The 18,965-nt window shown below is 45.6% G+C and overlaps 1 protein-coding gene across 2 annotated transcripts in view; it reads right to left on the reverse strand.

Moving 5' to 3' along the window:
- Positions 1–702: 702 nt before the first annotated feature.
- Positions 703–18,965, reverse strand: part of LOC126365859 (beta-1,4-glucuronyltransferase 1-like) — a 98,555-nt gene continuing 80,292 nt past the window's right edge. Inside the window, exons 4-6 of one of the 2 annotated variants that reach the window (XM_050008658.1) lie at positions 16,570–16,879; positions 7,936–8,132; positions 703–1,519 (exon numbers count right to left, since the gene is read on the reverse strand). In XM_050008658.1, the coding sequence (XP_049864615.1) occupies positions 1,177–1,519; positions 7,936–8,132; positions 16,570–16,879 (850 nt within the window). In that variant the 3' untranslated portion in view covers positions 703–1,176. The remainder of the gene's footprint in view (positions 1,520–7,935; positions 8,133–16,569; positions 16,880–18,965) is intronic. The other variant, XM_050008571.1, reaches the window with a different exon arrangement.

Raw genomic sequence — 18,965 nt, forward strand, 5'->3', positions numbered from 1 at the left:
CTGCTTCCCTCCCTGAGTCCCTGCACCCCCTCCTCGACTATTTTCCTCTCCCGTCTCTTCCCTTCCCAGCTCTCCTTCGGCCCCCCTCCACCTCGCCCCCTTTCTCTCCACCCTCCTCGCCTCCTTCCCATTCTTCCCATTTCCCTTGTCCCCACCCCTCTCGTGTCAATCCTCCCAGGTTTTTCTTCAGTATGAGTGTGCTACATTAGTGTTTGTTTCGGTGCCATTTTACAGTGTCATCTAGTGATGTGAGTTTCAAACGTGTGCTCGACCTGTTTACTGTCCATGACAGTTCCTTGCTACGCTGCTCGTCATGTGGCTGTTTTACTCTTTCTAGGGACTTTTGTGCTCTGGCCGTACTTTGCCTGGTGCCTTTTAATGTAGTGTATGGCTTTTTTATGTGTAACATACTTTTTAGATTTTTATCTCCGATTTAGATTCGCCACTTTGTATGTCTTATTTGCTTCTGTTCCGCCTTTTTTGTTTCTATATTCCGCCATGTTATCTCCTTTATATTATTTTTAAATGTCTTCCTGTCTATTTATGTCTCTTGGCTGAAGAGCAGCACTTATGCTGCTGCCAGCCCGCCCCTGATAGGGAATGGAAATGACAATAAAGGGAAAAAAAGCGGTTAGACAAGCCCTGTGGCGTCACTTGTTGTAGCGCTGTTCACTACACTGTACAGTACAGAATACCACAGGATAGGTTCTTTAATATACTGTTTTAGGGTTTTAATTATTTTCTCGTAAAAGTTAATGGCGTACAGCTGTACAGTTTCACAAGGATTTGGTGGCTCTTTTTATCAGATAGTGTTTACTTAAACGCACTACTTGCATTGTTCAGGTCACATTACAACATAGACGCATACGAAAGTTAAAGAACTGGAAAGCAATTTGCATACAAAACAACAACAAGCAAATAACAATTTAAAAATACCGTTACAATAGGATTGGCTGCCGAAACCGTTGCAGTGGAGGCTGGCAGTGTGTGTTCTCCTAGGTTAATACACGGCAGCGCCATCGTCCGTCTTGATTCCACAGCCTGCCCAAAGTGAGTTTCCGTGGCAGCAGGAAAACTACCGGCGCTGCAGCCGTGATGGAGTGGGCCACAGTGCTGCCCTTCCTGCTGCTGGCAGGCCGCCTGTTGACACACGACAGCCACCTGGCCACATTTGCCTTACGCCCAACACGACGCAGCACAAAGCGGGCATCGCCTTCTCGCACGCTCGCTGCCGCACTCAGAGCACGGCTGTAGCGTCTGCGACGTGCGCGACTGACGATGCGACGCCGAGCAGGGAGGACTCTTCTGAGCCTTCCAGTTAACATCGTAGAAAGGGTCACCAGACGCTGAGAAGTGGCGGACAGCGACGTACTTCATGTAGACCGGAGACACGGCGGGCACGTGCCTCATGTTCGGGTCGCGTACTTTACGAATGAAGGCGCCGCCGTTACAGCAGACTTCTCCCCCGCCACAACACAGGTACTTCGGTCGCGTCGTACTCGTCACTCGTTCTCTGTTACTGAAACATGCAGCAATGTAAGTCTAATCAAGATTCATTGTCAGTAGAACATGTGTGCACGATCTTGCTCTTGTAAATTAGCAGTGACAAGGCGAAAGGACCGATTGTGGCGATCAGGTGGCCTTTGACGAAGCTTTGTTTTGTGAGACTGTGGAGGGTATAAGATAAAAATTAATTTTTCCCTAGTTATTTGCTGTGGAAAGACATTCTAATAAATCGTCTCTTTTTATAATTTTGTTGAGCTAGTAAAAATAATAACCGACGCCCTTTCCAAAAGTAAAATAAAAAAAATACTTTAAAACAAACTTAAAAAAGCTTAAACTACACTCCTGGAAATTGAAATAAGAACACCGTGAATTCATTGTCCCAGGAAGGGGAAACTTTATTGACACATTCCTGGGGTCAGATACATCACATGATGACACTGACAGAACCACAGGCACATAGACACAGGCAACAGAGCATGCACAATGTCGGCACTAGTACAGTGTATTATACCCTTATATGAGGAGATCTGTGAGTGGTTAACAAAGGGCGGAGAAGAAGCTGATTAAAAGATATTACGACAAATCTTTTAAGCTAATTGTTGTACATGATTGCATTTGTTTGTGTAAATAAGTCTTAGATGCTGTAATTATCTGTACTGGTGTTCACGTTTGTAAAATTAAAATACACTCCTGGAAATGGAAAAAAGAACACATTGACACCGGTGTGTCAGACCCACCATACTTGCTCCGGACACTGCGAGAGGGCTGTACAAGCAATGATCACACGCACGGCACAGCGGACACACCAGGAACCGCGGTGTTGGCCGTCGAATGGCGCTAGCTGCGCAGCATTTGTGCACGGCCGCCGTCAGTGTCAGCCAGTTTGCCGTGGCATACGGAGCTCCATCGCAGTCTTTAACACTGGCAGCATTCGCGACACCGTGGACGTGAACCGTATGTGCAGTTGACGGACTTTGAGCGAGGGCGTATAGTGGGCATGCGGGAGGCCGGGTGGACGTACCGTCGAATTGCTCAACACGTGGGGCGTGAGGTCTCCACAGAACATCGATGTTGTCGCCAGTGGTCGGCGGAAGGCGCACGTGCCCGCCGACCTGGGACCGGACCGCAGCGACGCACGGATGCACGCCAAGACCGTAGGATCCTACGCAGTGCCGTAGGGGACCACACCGCCACTTCCCAGCAAATTATGGACACTGTTGCTCCTGGGGTATCGGCGAGGACCATTCGCAACCGTCTCCATGAATCTGGGCTACGGTCCCGCACACCGTTAGGCCGTCTTCCGCTCATGCCCCAACATCGTGCAGCCCGCCTCCAGTGGTGTCGCGACAGGCGTGAATGGAGGGACGAATGGAGACGTGTCGTCTTCAGCGATGAGAGCCGCTTCTGCCTTGGTGCCAATGATGGTCGTATGCGTGTTTGGCGCCGTGCAGGTGAGCGCCACAATCAGGACTGCATACGACCGAGGCACACAGGGCCAACACCCGGCATCATGGTGTGGGGAGCGATCTCCTACACTGGCCGTACACTTCTGGTGATCGTCGAGGGGACACTGAATAGTGCAAGGTACATCCAAACCGTCATCGAACCCATCGTTCTACCATTCCTAGACCGGCAAGGGCACTTGCTGTTCCAACAGGACAATGCAAGTCCGCATGTATCCCGTGCCACCCAACGTGCTCTAGAAGGTGTAAATCAACTACCCTGGCGAGCAAGATCTCCGGATCTGTCCCCCATTGAGCATGTTTAGGACTGGATGAAGCGTCGTCTCACGCGGTCTGCACGTCCAGCACGAACGCTGGTCCAACTGAGGCGCCAGGTGGAAATGGCATGGCAAGCCGTTCCTCAGGACTACATCCAGCATCTCTATGATCGTCTCCATGGGAGAATAGCAGCCTGCATTGCTGCGAAAGGTGGATATACACTGTACTAGTACCGAAATTGTGCATGCTCTGTTGCCTGTGTCTATGTGCCTGTGGTTCTGTCAGTGTGATCATGTGATGTACCTGGCCCCCAGGAATGTTTCAATAAAGTTTCCCCTTCCTGGGACAATGAATTCACAGTGTTCTTATTTCAATTTCCAGGAGTGTATTTGTATGGGATCTTGTTAAAAATGTCAAAGTAACGCATACTGAGTTTTACGGTGAAATGGGAAAATAGAAGGCGGATTAAACGTTTCTCCTGCACTGAAATTTTGAAGACAAAACGAGATTTCAGCTTAGTTGAAGGGTGAAAAGACTCAGTGTTCGCATATTGGGCCTGAAAAATCCTTATCAAACATTGTGACATGAGACTCAGTGAAAGTAAATGTGTTTGTTTCGTGCCTTTTCGTAATTCAAAGTTTATGGGCAAAAGAAATTTTTGCGAGGGAACTGTTATTAGAATAACATACCCGAAAATGTTGGAAAAATAGTTCTTTCCTAAACTTACCAAAGACTCATAGGACCTCATGTTTCAACAGGTTTGGAGCTTTGCTCCACTGTCATTTTCATGTCTTCGCACTTTCGAATGAGTCTTTTTCTCAACAGTGGGTAGGTTACATGGAAAAGGAAGAGCGATTCGCTAATGTAATGGCCACTTAGGCACCGTGGTCTCTCTTCATGTGATTTTTTCCTCAGGGATTTGTGAAAGAGGCATTTAACGGTCCATCTCTACCAACAACTCTGACCATCCTGCGCAACCGTACCACAGTTGAGGTGAACTCGGTAACACAAGAGGTGACACACTTCGTATGTGGGACGAGTTCGGCTATTGCTTACATGTTTGCTGTGTAGCAGGGGCGGATTAAAGTAAACGTTTCAAACCTGCGTTTCTTAGCTTTAAAACTTCCTGTTTCCAGACGCATGTACATGATTCATATTCAATTTATATTTTATGAAATAAAAAATAATAAATTTGTGAATAACACTGTACAACAGAAAAGAGAGCCAGTTGTCCACATGAGAAACCAGTTTTAGTAAAACCACATATTAATGAGTTTCACAAATTTCGTTGTAATAAACTTTCCTAACATACAAATAACCATATGGGTACTCAAAGTGAAAAAAAAGAAGGTAAAGAGACCATTGTCCACTGTTCTGTCTGAAAACTTGATGTGAATTATACAGGGTAATTCAAAACTGCTGTTACAGGCTTCTAGTGGTTGTTGAGGGGACTTAGTGCATGAATTTTTGTATAAGGAATTCATGTCCGAATTTTTGTATAAGGAACTCGTGTCCTAAAATGTAGCGTTTGGATGTAAAATCTGCTTGAGAATCGGATAACTTTCAAACCTCCTGGTACGCACACAGTGGAGACAATGAGTTTTGACCTGTTTGCTGTAACAACACGTGGCGTGGCCAATGTTTCGAGTACTTCTCCTCGGGTTCTCTTCTGTGAGATGAATGACATCCTCTTCAAAGCTAAGAGTGCAGCGCGTCCGTGGAGCACCCCGTAGTTTAGAACGTAGCAGCTTCTTGCAAGCGTTCTTGCACTACACGAAACAATAGCGTGATGTAATTACAACAGGGACCGACGACGGTGCCCTCTTCTCAGCTTGTGGGCGTACCACGGAGTGGAGAAGTGGAAGATTTGAAAATCATCAGTTTTTTTCTTTATTCTTATTTTAAACCTTTAGAAAAGGTAGGCCGGTAGCGGCCTATCCACGTCGCTCTTCGGCCACAGAAAAGAAAACCACACAAGAAGCATGAAGACATAAAAACAGATGTACATGTAGAATAAAAACAGGAGACAGACAAATGAAAAACAAGTGAAGTCGTTCACGGAAGGCACAGGGAAGTTCAGCTCAGTGCACAAACATAGGCAGACGTGTGAACACGTGAACGTAGAAGCACTGACGAAGAAACAACGTTGCACTAAGGCGAAGAGAAACACTAACACAATGATGGCGATCTTCGGTGCACAATAAATACACTGTTGCACAAGAAAAAAAAGGGGAGGCCTGTCACAGGGAAGTACCAGAGGGTAAGGGGGGAGAGGGGGGATGCCAGGTGGAGAGATGGGAGGGAGAGGACAGAGGTTATGGGGATGTGGAAGCCCAAGGAGGGGGAGGAGAGGGAGAGAGGAGGGAGGAAGTGAGGAAGGAGAGAAGGGAAAGAGGGTGCCCTGGAAGAAAAACACAGGAGGAGGAAGGGGAGGATTAAATCTGGTAGGAGGGGTAGATGCAGGGGACGAGCGCATCATCCGGGAGGGGAAGTTGGCGCATGCCACCTTGGGCAACGGTATGGAGTGTGGTAAGATGGAGAGTGGGTGGGACGTAGGTGTGGGAAAGGATGGACGAGACAAGTGGGTGAGGGGGATCAAGTTTACGGGAGGAGTAAAGGATCCATATCCATTCAAGGAAGAGGAGGATATGTGGGAAAGGAATTAAGTCGTGGAGGATCCAAGTGGGTGATGGGAGGCGGATGTGATAGGTGAGGCAGAACAAATGGCTTTCCAGGATTTGAAGGGACTTGTAGAAGGTAGGAGGAGCGGACATGAGCATAACAGAGGATGGGGCAGATGAGAGATTTATAGGTGTGGTGACTGTGGAGGGGTCCAGACCCCATGTGCGGTCATAAAGGAGTCGGGAGCGTGCCTCGGCTTGGATCGTCCGGAGATGGAGGGTCCAGGAGAGTCGACGATCGAGGGTGACGCCAAGGTACTTGAGGGTGGGGGTGAGGTTGATAGGACGGTCGTAGAGAGTGATATAAAAATCTAGGAGACGGAAGGAAGGGGTAGTTTTGCCTACAATGATCGCCTGAAAAATCATCAGATTTTTAAACTATTTTTATGTCCAAATGGTACATTTCAGGACATGGGATCCTTATCAAAACTTTATCTACTAAGTCCGCTTTACAATTCCTGAAAGCCTGTAACAGAAATTTTGAATCACCCTATCCACTTATTGTTATACCGACATTTCGATACATTCATATATAACTCTCACTTTGATAGAATATGATACAAACTGGAAAGTATTGTTAAGGTGTACAAGTAAGAAATGCGCATTTCAGACAGCAGATGTCGTACCAATGCAGTTTGAGCTATAAAGATTTGACACTGCGCCATTTTGTTGTGTCATCAATAAGTGACAGACGCGTTCAATATGACGAAATTTAACGCAGAAAGAGCATTAGCGGACAGCATTAATTCTATGTTTTCATTTGAAGAAAACCGCTGATGCTTCATACGATTACTTCGAGAAGCTTATAGTGAACGTGCCCCATCGCAAGATACCTGTGAAAGGTTTTTCGGCGGTTCGATGTTGCAGCGACGAGCTTGGTAAATCGCCAAAACCATACGAAGATGTGGAACTGGAAGCATTGTTGAAAGAAAATGATTCGAAAACACCAAAAGAAGTGTAGATGGGTGTCACACGATTTGAACGATAGGCAAATGGAAAAGCGCAAAAACACATGCGACATTTTGCTCGCTCGGTACTTATTTTTCCATCGTATAGTTACAAGGTATGAGAAGTGGATTTATTTTGAGTAACCCAAGTGCAAAAAAACTTTGGGTAGACCCAGGCGTACCATCTACATCGACCGCAAGACCGAAAAGCTTTGGCAAAAAGACGATGCTCAGTGTTTGGTGGGATCAGAGGGGCGTGGTCTATTATGAGCTCTTGAAACGGTTATTATTAAATGTTATCGACAACAATTGACCGATCTGAACCGTTCACTGCTTGAAAATGGCCACAATATCGAAAGAGGCAACACAAAGTCATTTTACCTCATGATAATGCCCCTTCACATGGGGGAAAACCGGTTCGCGACACGATGGAAGCACTCGGCTGGAAGTTCTACCCCATACAGCTTACTCACCAGACTTGGCTTCTTCCGATTACCACTCGTTTGCACCGATGGATCATGCACTTTCTGAGCAGCGCTTTCGTTAGTAAGAAGATGTGGAGAAATGGCTCGATGAGTGGTTCGCAGCGAAAGGGGGAATATTTTTACTGGCATGGTACTAACAAATTGCCAGAAATATGGGATAAATGTATAACAAACGATGGAACATACCTTGAATGAAGCACTATTTATCATTCTTCTGAATTCAACATTTTTTTAGATAAAGATATCCGCACTTCATTCTTGTACACCAACTACTACTCACAGAATTGTGATATGTCATATTTAAACTTGTTCATCACCTATCTCGTATAACAATTAAACATAAACATCTAGTATTACAAATATTGTAATGGAGCATGTGAAGACAAAAACGCCGGTGAAAATCACGATAAAGTGCTGACATCCGCGAGACAGGTGCCTCTCACAAGCCTAGGGTGGAAGCTCGCCGAGATGCCGTTAAAGACGAGGTGCCTTCCGTTGCTCGCTCCGGCCGTTCCAGCTGCCTTGCCGGATAGTGTCCAGGCCACCAGGAGGGACGCGCGTCGCCCTTCAGGGCCACTTCCTCCTGAGCGAGTACCTGCGAGCCAGACGGAGAGGGTCTGAGCCGCCATGGACGGCGACGCGGTGCGCCCACTTCCTCAGCAGGCCGTAGTTGTCTGCCATCTGCCTCTGTCGCCATTTCGGCCGCTGCTTCGTGGACTGGAAGCCGAAGTGTACCAGGAAGGCGTTGTCGAGGACGAAGAACCGCCAACCAGAAGCGAACATCTCGTAGGCCTGTGTACAAAAACAACACGTTTCACTTTTAATACGATAACACACTAGGCAGAGGAAATATTCCGCCGAGACATAGCAGCACGGCAATATTGTTGTGTGTCTCTGTAAAACTGGTATTAATATACAGAGGGATCCAAAAAATTTATCCACTGTTTAAAAGTCCATAACTTGCAAACCAACTGACGGAGTTGTCTCATTTTTGGTGAATGTGTAACTTAAGGTCCAACTTAAACATGTCACTGTAGGTGTTCGAGATGGTCACCATTAACATGCACATACAAACGATGCCGCCGAACTGCAGCACGAACTACTGACTGCAACGTGTTCAGTTGGATATTTTCACATGAATGTACGATGGATTCTTCGAAGTTCATCCAATGTGCGTGGCTTTTGACGATAAACGACGTCCTTTTGTGTTCCCCACGGGTAAAAGTCCAGAGGAGTTAGGTCTGGGGCACGTGGTGGATACTCCACAGCACCTCTACGGCCTATCCATCTTCCTGGTAGATTTTCGTCGAGATACACCCTAACACGGTTTTGGTAGTGGGCTGGGGCACCATCCTGTTGAAAGTAAACTCTTTCGTCTCCATACAAGTCTCGGATGGCATGGAAAATGGATGTCTGAAGCTTCTGAAGGTACACCTCAGCGGTAACTGTGCCGTCAAAGAAGGATGGCCCAATCAAGCCACAGTAAGACACCCGACACCACAAATTTACTCCTGGCAAATTCACGGTTTTGTCTACATGGACGTTCGGATTTTCGGCGGCCCAGTAGATGCAATTGTGGCGATATACTGTACCATTGAGTTTGAACTGTGCCTCATCAGACCAGACAATCCTCTCTGCAAACTCTTCATCGTTGTGCACCATGCTAGTAAACCACTCGCACTACTCCATTCTACGATCTGGGTCGTCCTCGTTCATTGCGTGTAGCAATCGTGGGATGTAGCACTTCCACTTTGCTGTCTTCAAAATTCGCCGAACACTTGAGCGACTTACTCCAGTTTCACGGGTACACTGTCTCACAGACTTCTGCGTACATCTTTAACACAGCCTAGGCTTCAAATTTGTCTTGAATGCGACGAATCGTTAATGTTTTCGTACTTAAAATACCACTTCAAAACTGACTTCCTTTCATCAAATGTGAGCCTTGCACCAGCCATGTTTACTCTAGTAAGTAGGTGCGACTAAGAACAAAACACTGACTATCTGGCGACTATCATCTGACAAAACAAAACAAAGCAATACAACGCCTGTGTGGCGATTGCCGGAACTACAAACTATTACACTGCCAAAGATGAGACAACTCCGTCAGTTAGTTTGCCACTTATGATCTTTTAAACAGTGGATGCATTTTTTTGGACCTCTCTGTATAACATACTGGAGATAGCGGGAAAGATATATTTTAAAGAGCATGCAACTCTACCTCTTCAGACCTCTGATGTTCTTTCTTTCCCAAGTCTTCAATGAAGAAAAAAGGAAGGAAGAATCATTAGCGACGAAGCACGAACTCGGATTGTGTCAACGATGAGGAGAGAATTCAAAAATGGTTCAAATGGCTCTGAGCACTATGAGATGTAACAGCTGAGGTCATCAGTCACCTAGAACGTAGAACTACTTAAGCCTAAGTAACCTAAGGACATCACAGAGATCCATGCCCGAGGCAGGATTCGAACCTGCTACCATAGCAGTCGCGACCGGCGGAAAGAATTCGGACGTGCCCTTTCAAAGGAACCATCCCGGAATTTTCCTGGAGCAATTTACGGAAATTGCGGAAAATCTAAATCGGAAACGGGTTTGAACCGTCGTCCTCCCGAATGTGAGTCCAGTGTGCCAACCACTGCGCCACATCGCTCAGTTCTTCAATGAAGGTACGAAGAACTATCTAGTAGCGCTTAAACTGACCAGTTACTAACGTGCAGATTTTAGAAATCCTTACATTTCTGCTGCAGTTGATGAGTCGGACAATCGTGAGAACAATACGCAGTCTCTACCTCCTATTCGTTTCTCTGTGTGCATTTCACTTATTGTCACTTATGAGGAGTGTATTACTGAATGCCCCCTCCGAAACGGCTGAATGTCTGTACGAGTTATAAAGTGGCATATTTCTTTTATAGCTGCTATCTAGAACACCATGACCTCCCCTCTACTGTGGCAACGAAGTCGTATGAAGTGTTTTCAAAGGTGTGTAACATTTGAGGGAGAGGCAGAAAAAGCATCATACATACATGAGGCCACGCAGGCCTTATTTAGGAGGTGCTTCTTCGAGATCTACGCTGTGAATGTCGAGTTAAGGAAGCCCAACTTTCGGCTGACTTACTTCAGAGGTCTGTTCTTGTCCCCATCGTCACTAACCTGGAGTCAGTGTTCCTACAGCTTCCTAGAGAGCAGCTGCAGGGCTTTGAACAAATGAAACTTCCATACATAAAGAGCGTTGTTATCCGAAGTAGTTGGATCCAAAACCCTGTCAATTTGCCGAGCACAGGCCAGTCCATTACAGGGATGTTATTGGCGTATAATCACTCCGCCACACGCCGTGCATTATGAACAGGTGCTAGATCGTGCTACAAGATGCAATCGCAATCCCCGAATTGCTCTTCTACCGTATGGAAGCAAGAAAGTGCTTACAACATCAATGTAGGCCTGTGCTGTAATAGTGCCACGAAAAAAAAACAAGGGGTGCTAGGCCCCTCCATGAAAAACTCGTCCACACCATAAAACCACCGCCTCCGAATTTTACTGTTGGCACTACACACGCTGGCAGATGACGTTCACCGGTCATTCGCCATCCCCACACCCTGCCATCGGATTGCCATATTGTGTACCGTGATTCGTCACTCCACACTCCACACAACTCCGCACAATGCCGAGTAGAATCGAACAGCGCCTAGCTGCGACTATTGCCGGTTTGTACGCATACAGTCAGTGTTCCGCTTTAGATCATGTAGCTTCCTGAACGGGCTCGAGCTGCCCTGAGGTACTAATGGACATCGTTGTTCATATTTTTAGGCATTATTGCCCACGTGGCAAGTGCCAACAGTAGTAAGCGGGACGCGATGGCGTGCGGTAGAGGGGCATTATGGCTTCCCCCCTTACAGCGGGGAACTGTGGATCTTCATTATCACTGACAGAACGTTTGTCAATGTGTGCACACAGTATGTTTCACTTGTAGAGAACATCATTACATCCCAATGAAGTAGGCTATGCCTCTAATGCTCAACCATTCATTTCGAATCACAAACGCGTAATTTTTTGGTAACGGTAAAACATCGCATCAACGGTCAGGTGTGTGCCAATAATGGCACTTAGCTAGATGTGTAGTGATAACTGCTGTGCCTGTAAACTATGATATACTTGACATTAAATGAACAAGTGCGCTTTTGTGGATTATATACCCGTTATGGGTTTTATTGTTGACAATATTGGCTCATTTGGAAGAAATTGCAACATTAATTCAGTGAACACTAGGCGTAAAAACGTAAAATCGATTTGCACTTAGATAAGAGTTCTTTAAGCATCGCGTTGAAAAGTCTGTACTATACATCAGGTTTCATTTGCAACAGACTTTCAGCAGAACTTAACAAAACACTGAGAACCTTCAAATCTAAGTGGAAAGGGCTCTTTGTTACACACTCGTTATATTATGTACAGGTATTCATCACGGAATTTGAGAACTTTTCTCTGTAAAGTGTTATTTATTCATAGGCTCTCTCAAATTTATTTGCATTTGATTAATTCATTAGTTCTCTTGTCTGTAAATTTTCTAATCAAACCTTTGTTCTGAATCGTTCCATAACCCAGTAATTTGGCTCACTTTTTTTCTTTGTTTTTCATTTTGTTCGATGTAGTTTGGTGCGCATGATCTGGACGGGCGTCACAAGACATCCGTTCAAGTTGATCGTTGATTCTTTGACTCAGTTTTTTTATTACAGAGAGCACGCAGCCTCTGACCGAACACGCTGAGCTACCGTGCCGGCATTCCGGAATCTGATAGCTACATAAAATAATTCAGCGGCTTTGAATTGGATTGTGAATTAATTGTTGCTCAGTCACACTCCGTCCATGCAGTGCTGATATACTGTACCAGCGGCCTGTAGACGGAAATATCACGAGGTGAGTTAAAACCATGAAACTGCAAGATTTGTAGTGTTAGGACAGTGTTTGTTGGACCCATTTCTGCAGAGACAGTTAGGCGCAGGACCACAATTCGTGCAAGGGCAACGTTGAGGTTTATGCACACGATAAAAGATAAGTCGGACTGTGCCTCAAGACTCCCTTTTCGCCGCTTACATACTCGGAAGATTCTCGTATGAGTTCAGTCCGAAATTTTCAGTAATGTTTTGAGTTTATTTAAGAATCCCGGTGTAACTATGAAACAGAAATTGCAAGAAAAACATACAAGGCACATCAGGGAAACAAATGTCGGTAGTAAACGAAATTATAATAACACGACTTTTATACCAATGCATCTGCAACACTTTTGATGAGCTATTCGTTCTCGAGTGTCTCGCTGTCAGTCTTACCACTGTACCTTACGTCACCCTGGAAGTTAATATGTACATGACGTTCAACAACGATAAATAGTTTCGCAGGTATGTCTTACAAGGAAGCTCTTGCGTGCGAGGTCGTAATAGGCCAGTGATGTTTAGAGCATTCAGTGCCCCACATACTGTTTGCCATGCAGCCACAATACTTGCTGTTAATGGCAGCAGGGGCAGAACTGAAGGTTCAAAAATGGTTCAAATGGCTCTGAGCACTAAGGGACTCAACTGCTGTGGTCATCAGTCCCCTAGAACTTAGAACTACTTAAACCTAACTAACCTAAGGACATCACGCACATCCATGCCAGAGGCAGGATTCGAACCTGTGACCAAAGCAGTCGCACGGTTCCGGAGTGAGCGCAGAACTGGAGGTATCCAGTGGTGAGCACAGCAGGAGGCTAGGGATCGTAGTTGGACTGTTGAGTTTACGAATAACTCACAACAGTATTGTACTACTAGTGGTGTTCATACAAATCAGAACAATGGTAATGATAAACAAAGCGAACATTACATTATATCAACAACAACAATTGCCGAAGTTGACATTTCGTCAGAGAGGAAACCAAGTTAATTTGGCAGAGTGAGAAAGAAGTGACAAATAAATTATTAGCGTTTCTGCAAGATGAGTCAGCGGAATGTGAGGTGTCTTATTCGGTCGATTGTGCGGACAACTTACATGAGTAATACAATGACGACGATACGTGCTTCACAAGTGAAAGTAACACTGAAACAGGTGTTGAGCATGTAGTCCATCATCTCTGTCGAACACGGAGCCACAAATCCCCTCGTCAGTGAAACATATTAAGGGACAACCGTTGTCCAAGGAGCGGATAGTAAACATGATTACGTAGGCGGAACATCGCCCGCAGTACAGTAAAAAAAAAAAAAATTCTGAAGAGATTTCGAATAATTCCGCAGAAGTAATATGACCGTGTAACGCTAAAGGAGAGCTGCGGATATTCAAGGGGGGACAAGGTGCATTTGTTACAGAAACTAGTGTTTGCACGCTTCAATTTACAGGATGTGGGTGATAGTGACATGCTACGTTATACCCATTAAATCGCGCGCAACATAGATTACAATGATTTCATTCGAAGCAGTGGATGGTTACATAACTTGAAAGAGTGCTACAGAATTAGAAGACATAAGACAACGAAATTTCAAACAAAGCTTCAACTTGACGAAGCACAGCAAACTGCAGAATCGGGCCGAAAATTTGTAGATGAGATAAACAAACTCATCCCATCGTGTCAGTAAGGAATTTGTTTTCATCTCCGACCAGTCCAGATTTAAAGAGGAAGTGCATATGAAAGGAACCCTGGAAATTAGAGGTCCGAAGAGAGCTGTATCGAGATCAACTAACATCTACGCCTTCACGCATTGACATACAATCTGACTGGTAAATTGGCTGGGAAGTTATTTACTGTGCTGTGATGAGTTAGAGATGTTCTGTCCCTATGATTCTTTCTCGTGTGCATGATCTTGCAAGGACACTTGGAAATATTTACGTCACTATCTGCAGCCACGCCTTAAAGGATAGCCAGTTTCGAGGTAAGCTCCACGACAGGCTGTTTCTCATTCGGTTGCATGCCATCACATTCCGTCATATCTCATCCCTCGTTACACCAATTTGATTCTATATGGATTCTTTAGGTATGGATACCTAGCGGAACGTACAGTACAGTTTGCAGGTCTGAAGGAGTTCGCCTTCGATGATGAGGGTACGAACCTTTCCGATCAAACTGGCGTGCCATTTCTCATTCGGTGGTCAGTTTGTTTTGAACATTTCTTGATTGTCGACAATAGCCATTTTGTGACGTTTGATACTTATATCCCATAAAAGGTTGGTTTCTAAATCTCCCGGACACTCATTTTCTGTCACCCTCCTGTGTGAGTCGTTAGCAGCTAATATTATTCCTGTCGTAATTGTTAACACAAAACTTTGAAATGAGCCTTATTAAAGATTGAACTTGCCAACTCGTATTCAAAGGGTTCTTTGATAGTTTCTGTCTGATTATAACACGAGATTCCGACAGAGAGCCCTGCTTCAAAATTTATCTTTTGATTTATAACAGACTAGTGACTTACCACAGTATGTAGGCATTGCGTCCGTGAATGGTGTAATCAACGTATTTTTCAACAGTTATTAACTACGTTTGATTCAGGGCATTTTATTCCCAAACAATAAATATCACTGCTGGTATACATCAGCCAGCGGTGCACGGCACAGGCAGTCACTGTATATTCAGGAACAACGCGACACTGGATCACAAAAAAATAATAATATAGGTTGGAATGGTTAGGAAACACACATTGAGACAACAGACCAGCTGACTTAAGAATAATCTCTCGAACAGCTTTTACAAAAAAGAAAAGGACATAATTTTTGTGTATATCATGTCACAGAAGCATAAATCAAATGGTGTTGAATGGGGAATCAGACCCAGTATTGTAGCTCTGTGCTCTATTGTGACTTACAACTGCCGTCAGTATTAACGTGGGAGGAAATGAGAGGCGAAACAGAAGCGCTAGTTGAGACTGGTAGACCGTCGGTGAAAACGCAGGCCACCTCGTTGCCGTACATTTGCCCACCTCGCTGCCGTACATTTGCGTCCCCGGAAGTGGTCGGACTAGATAACTGACGGCAGCTGGTACTTCGAACAAGGAGCCTCTATTGGTCACTTCGAGGTTTCCCGTGACTATGGTTGTGTCAGATTTGCAATGAGAGTATGGCTGCTAGTATCCACTGGTGCGATTTACGAGTCATGACACAGCAGCCGTCTAGGCTTGCGAAAACTTAGCTGAGGCCTACAACTGATTGATCTCCACTCCATCTAAGGAGAAATAGTATCAGACATAAGCCGGCCGCGGTGGCCGAGCGGTTCTAGGCGCTTCAGTCCGGAACCGCGAGACTGCTACGGTCGCAGGTTCGAATCCTGCCTCGGGCATGGATGTGTGTGATGCCTTAGGTTAGTTAGGTTTAAGTACTTCTCAGATGTTAAGTCCTATTGTGCTCAGAGCCATTTGAACCCATTTGAAGCATCAGCCATATTCCCACCAAGCGCCGGACGAGTGATAGTTGTTAATATTTACATCATAGAAGCCAAGAGACCCGAGCTCTATAGAGGATACTGACAGGAGACAACCGCATTTCGTATAGTTCCGTGGTTCCTCGAAAACGCATGAACGTAACTGGCCACGTATCCCCACCTCTCGAGACAACTGAAAAGAAGGACCCTAGCACATAAAACCTCTTTCTGCTTTTAAATAGAGGATCCTTTTCGACGCCACGAAATTTTCGCCGAATGTGTGATAGTCGACTCCCGACCAGTGGCTTGTAAGACTTTGCAGTACACGTCGCACGTCTCCTCAGATAAGACTGGTACCGCTGTACCTCAGAACGACTTGTTTGTGTAGCTCGTCTGCACCACCTACACACTTACTGTATTGCTGTTTGTAATTAATATCAGTTAATAGCTAATTACTAGGCCTAAGTTTTAGTTCCTGAGTATTTTCTTTCCAAAGTTTCTTTACTTGGTAGAGTTTAATACAGATGTCCCTATCACGGAATACTTTATTACCTCGACCTTTAGCGTTAACCTAGAGGAGACAGGTGCTGGCCGCTCACAACGCCTAAAAGCGCCACAAATACCTTCCTCTGACAACAGATCTTGTATTCAGGGTAGTTCAATCTCTGTCCTTCCTTCTACAGAACCACAAAGACTATTTCCCACATAATTTAGAACAGAGTCAGTATTAGCTCTCTGACCGGCATAAGACAGTAGTGCAGAGAGGAGAATTCAGATTAAACAATTCAGAATGAAAGAAAATCCTAAATCTAGTGACATATGTCGTATTCTGCAAGGTCTGTTCAAATGACGGATGTGCAGCCATACCTGTGTGTTTCTGGTGAATCCGTAGCCGACGAACGTCTCATCGAAGAGGGGAAGATCTTCGCTGGTTGCGACAAATACTGGTTCGGCCTTCCACTCGTACGGCATCTCGTATGCGATGTTAAGCTGAGAGGCATTCGATTCGTGGAAGAGCCAGCGTGCGGGCTGCACGCACCTCTGGTTGCGCCTGTACACTGTCCAGTGGTAGGGGCGGACCTGCTGGCTCAGCGCCAGTTGCCGCAGCTCAGTCTTGTCCCTCGGCACGTGCTTCTGCCTCGAGTCCATCTCGAATACCGGCAGCACGTACGCGCACCTGTTTGACAGAAGGGACGGCGTCGAGAAAATCGTAAAGAGAATGAACAGTTTTCAAGTTCATCTTGACTATCCACCTTAGTGGATGGTGGGAACGCAGCCGTGTGTCGATTAGCAAATAAACACTACTGGCCATTAAAATTGCTACACCACGAACATGATGTGCTACAGACGCGAAATTTAACCGACAGGAAGAACATGCTGTGATATGCAAATGATTAGCTTCTCATAGCATTCACACAAGCTTAGCGCCGGTGGCGACACCTACAACGTGTTGACATGAAGAAAGTTTGCAATCGATTTCTCATACACAAACAGCAGTAGACCGGCGTTGCCTGGTGAAACGTTGTTGTGATGCCTCGTGTAAGCAGGAGATTTACGTACCATCACCCTTCCGACTTTCAGAAGGGCGGATTGTAGCCTATCGCGATTGCGGTTTATCGTATCGTATTGCTGCTAGCGTTGGTCGAGGTCCAATTTCAGTTAGGAGAATATGGAATCGGTGGGTTCAGGAGTGCAATACGGAACGCCGTGCTGGACCCAACGGCCTCGTATCACTAGTAGTCGAGATGACGGGCATCTTACCCGCATGACTGTAACGGATCGTGCAGCCACGTCTCTATCCCTGAGTCAACAGATGGGGACGTTTGCAAGACAACAACCATCTGCACAAACAGTTCGACGACGTTTGCAGCAGCATGGACTATCAGCTCCGAGACCATGGATGCCGTTACCCTTCACGCTGCATCACAGACAGGAGCGCCTGCGATGGTGTACTCAACGACAAACCTGGGTGCACGAACGGCAAAACGTCATTTTTTCGGATGAATCCAGGTACAGCATCATGACGGTCGCATTCGTGTTTGGCGACATCGCTGTAAACGCACATTGGAAGCGTGTATTCGTCATCGCCATACTGGCGTATCACCCGGCGTGATGGTATGCGGTTCCATTGGTTACACGTGTCGGTCACTTCTTGTTCGTATTAACGGCACTTTGAACAATGGACGTTACATTTCAAATGTGTTACGACCCGTGGCTCCACCCTTCATTCGATCACTGCGAAACCCTACATTTCAGCAGGATAATGCACGACCGCATGTTACAGGTCCTGTACGGGCCTTTCTCGATACAGAAAATGTTCGACTGCTGCCCTGGCCAGCACATTCTTCAGATCTCTCACCAATTGAAAACGTGTGGTCAATGGTGGCCGAGCAACTGACTCGACACAGTACGCCATTCATTACTCTTGATGAACTGTGGTATCGTGTTGAAGTTGCGTGGGCAGCTGCTGTACCTGTACACGCCATCCAAGCTCTGTTTCACTCAATGCCCAGGCGTATCAAGGCCGTTACTACTGCCAAAGGTGGTTGCTCTGGGTACTGATTTCTCAGGATCTATGCACCCAAATTACGTGAAAATGTAATCACATGTGAGTTCTAATATAATATATTTGCCCAATGAATACCCGCCCATCATCTGCATTTCTTCTTGGTGTAGCAAATTTTATGGCCAGTAGTGTAAGTAAAATAGACTACGGCTGCAGGGATAGCTTATAATTTCGTTAATGCGTAACTGATTTCGGGATAGCGAGCCCCACATTCAGACGCTCCTTAAAATCCATCTAAAGAGTGTTAGGTATCAATTTTTGAGAATAGCAGCTGGCAGTCATCATCAGTAGCAAACGTACAGGACCCGCGTCCACAACATAAGACAAACCGAACCCTCAGTGGTTGGCAGCAGGCACGTAGACAGTGAATCGATTTGCATCCAATTGTCGTTCCCCAAATTATGTACCATCCTTGCAGCTAGAGACTATTAAATTCATAATTGATAGGCTTCATGATGCTGTTAATGAGGCTTAGTTCACCGCTCCCAGGGTGTTATTTCTTGCAGAAATTCAAGAAAGACGAGCATAAAGCCCAGTGTACCTTTAACAACTAAGTCATTATAGACCATGAACACGGTCAAATTGGACGAGAATGGAGAAGGATGTTGGCGACGTTTTCAGACGAAGCATCCAGGTATTGGTCTTCAGTGATATTGTAACGTTCTTTATAAATGTGTAACGCTTTTTATAAAAAAAA

The sequence above is a fragment of the Schistocerca gregaria genome, chromosome 1, assembly GCF_023897955.1.
Source record: "Schistocerca gregaria isolate iqSchGreg1 chromosome 1, iqSchGreg1.2, whole genome shotgun sequence".
Taxonomy (NCBI): domain Eukaryota; kingdom Metazoa; phylum Arthropoda; class Insecta; order Orthoptera; family Acrididae; genus Schistocerca; species Schistocerca gregaria.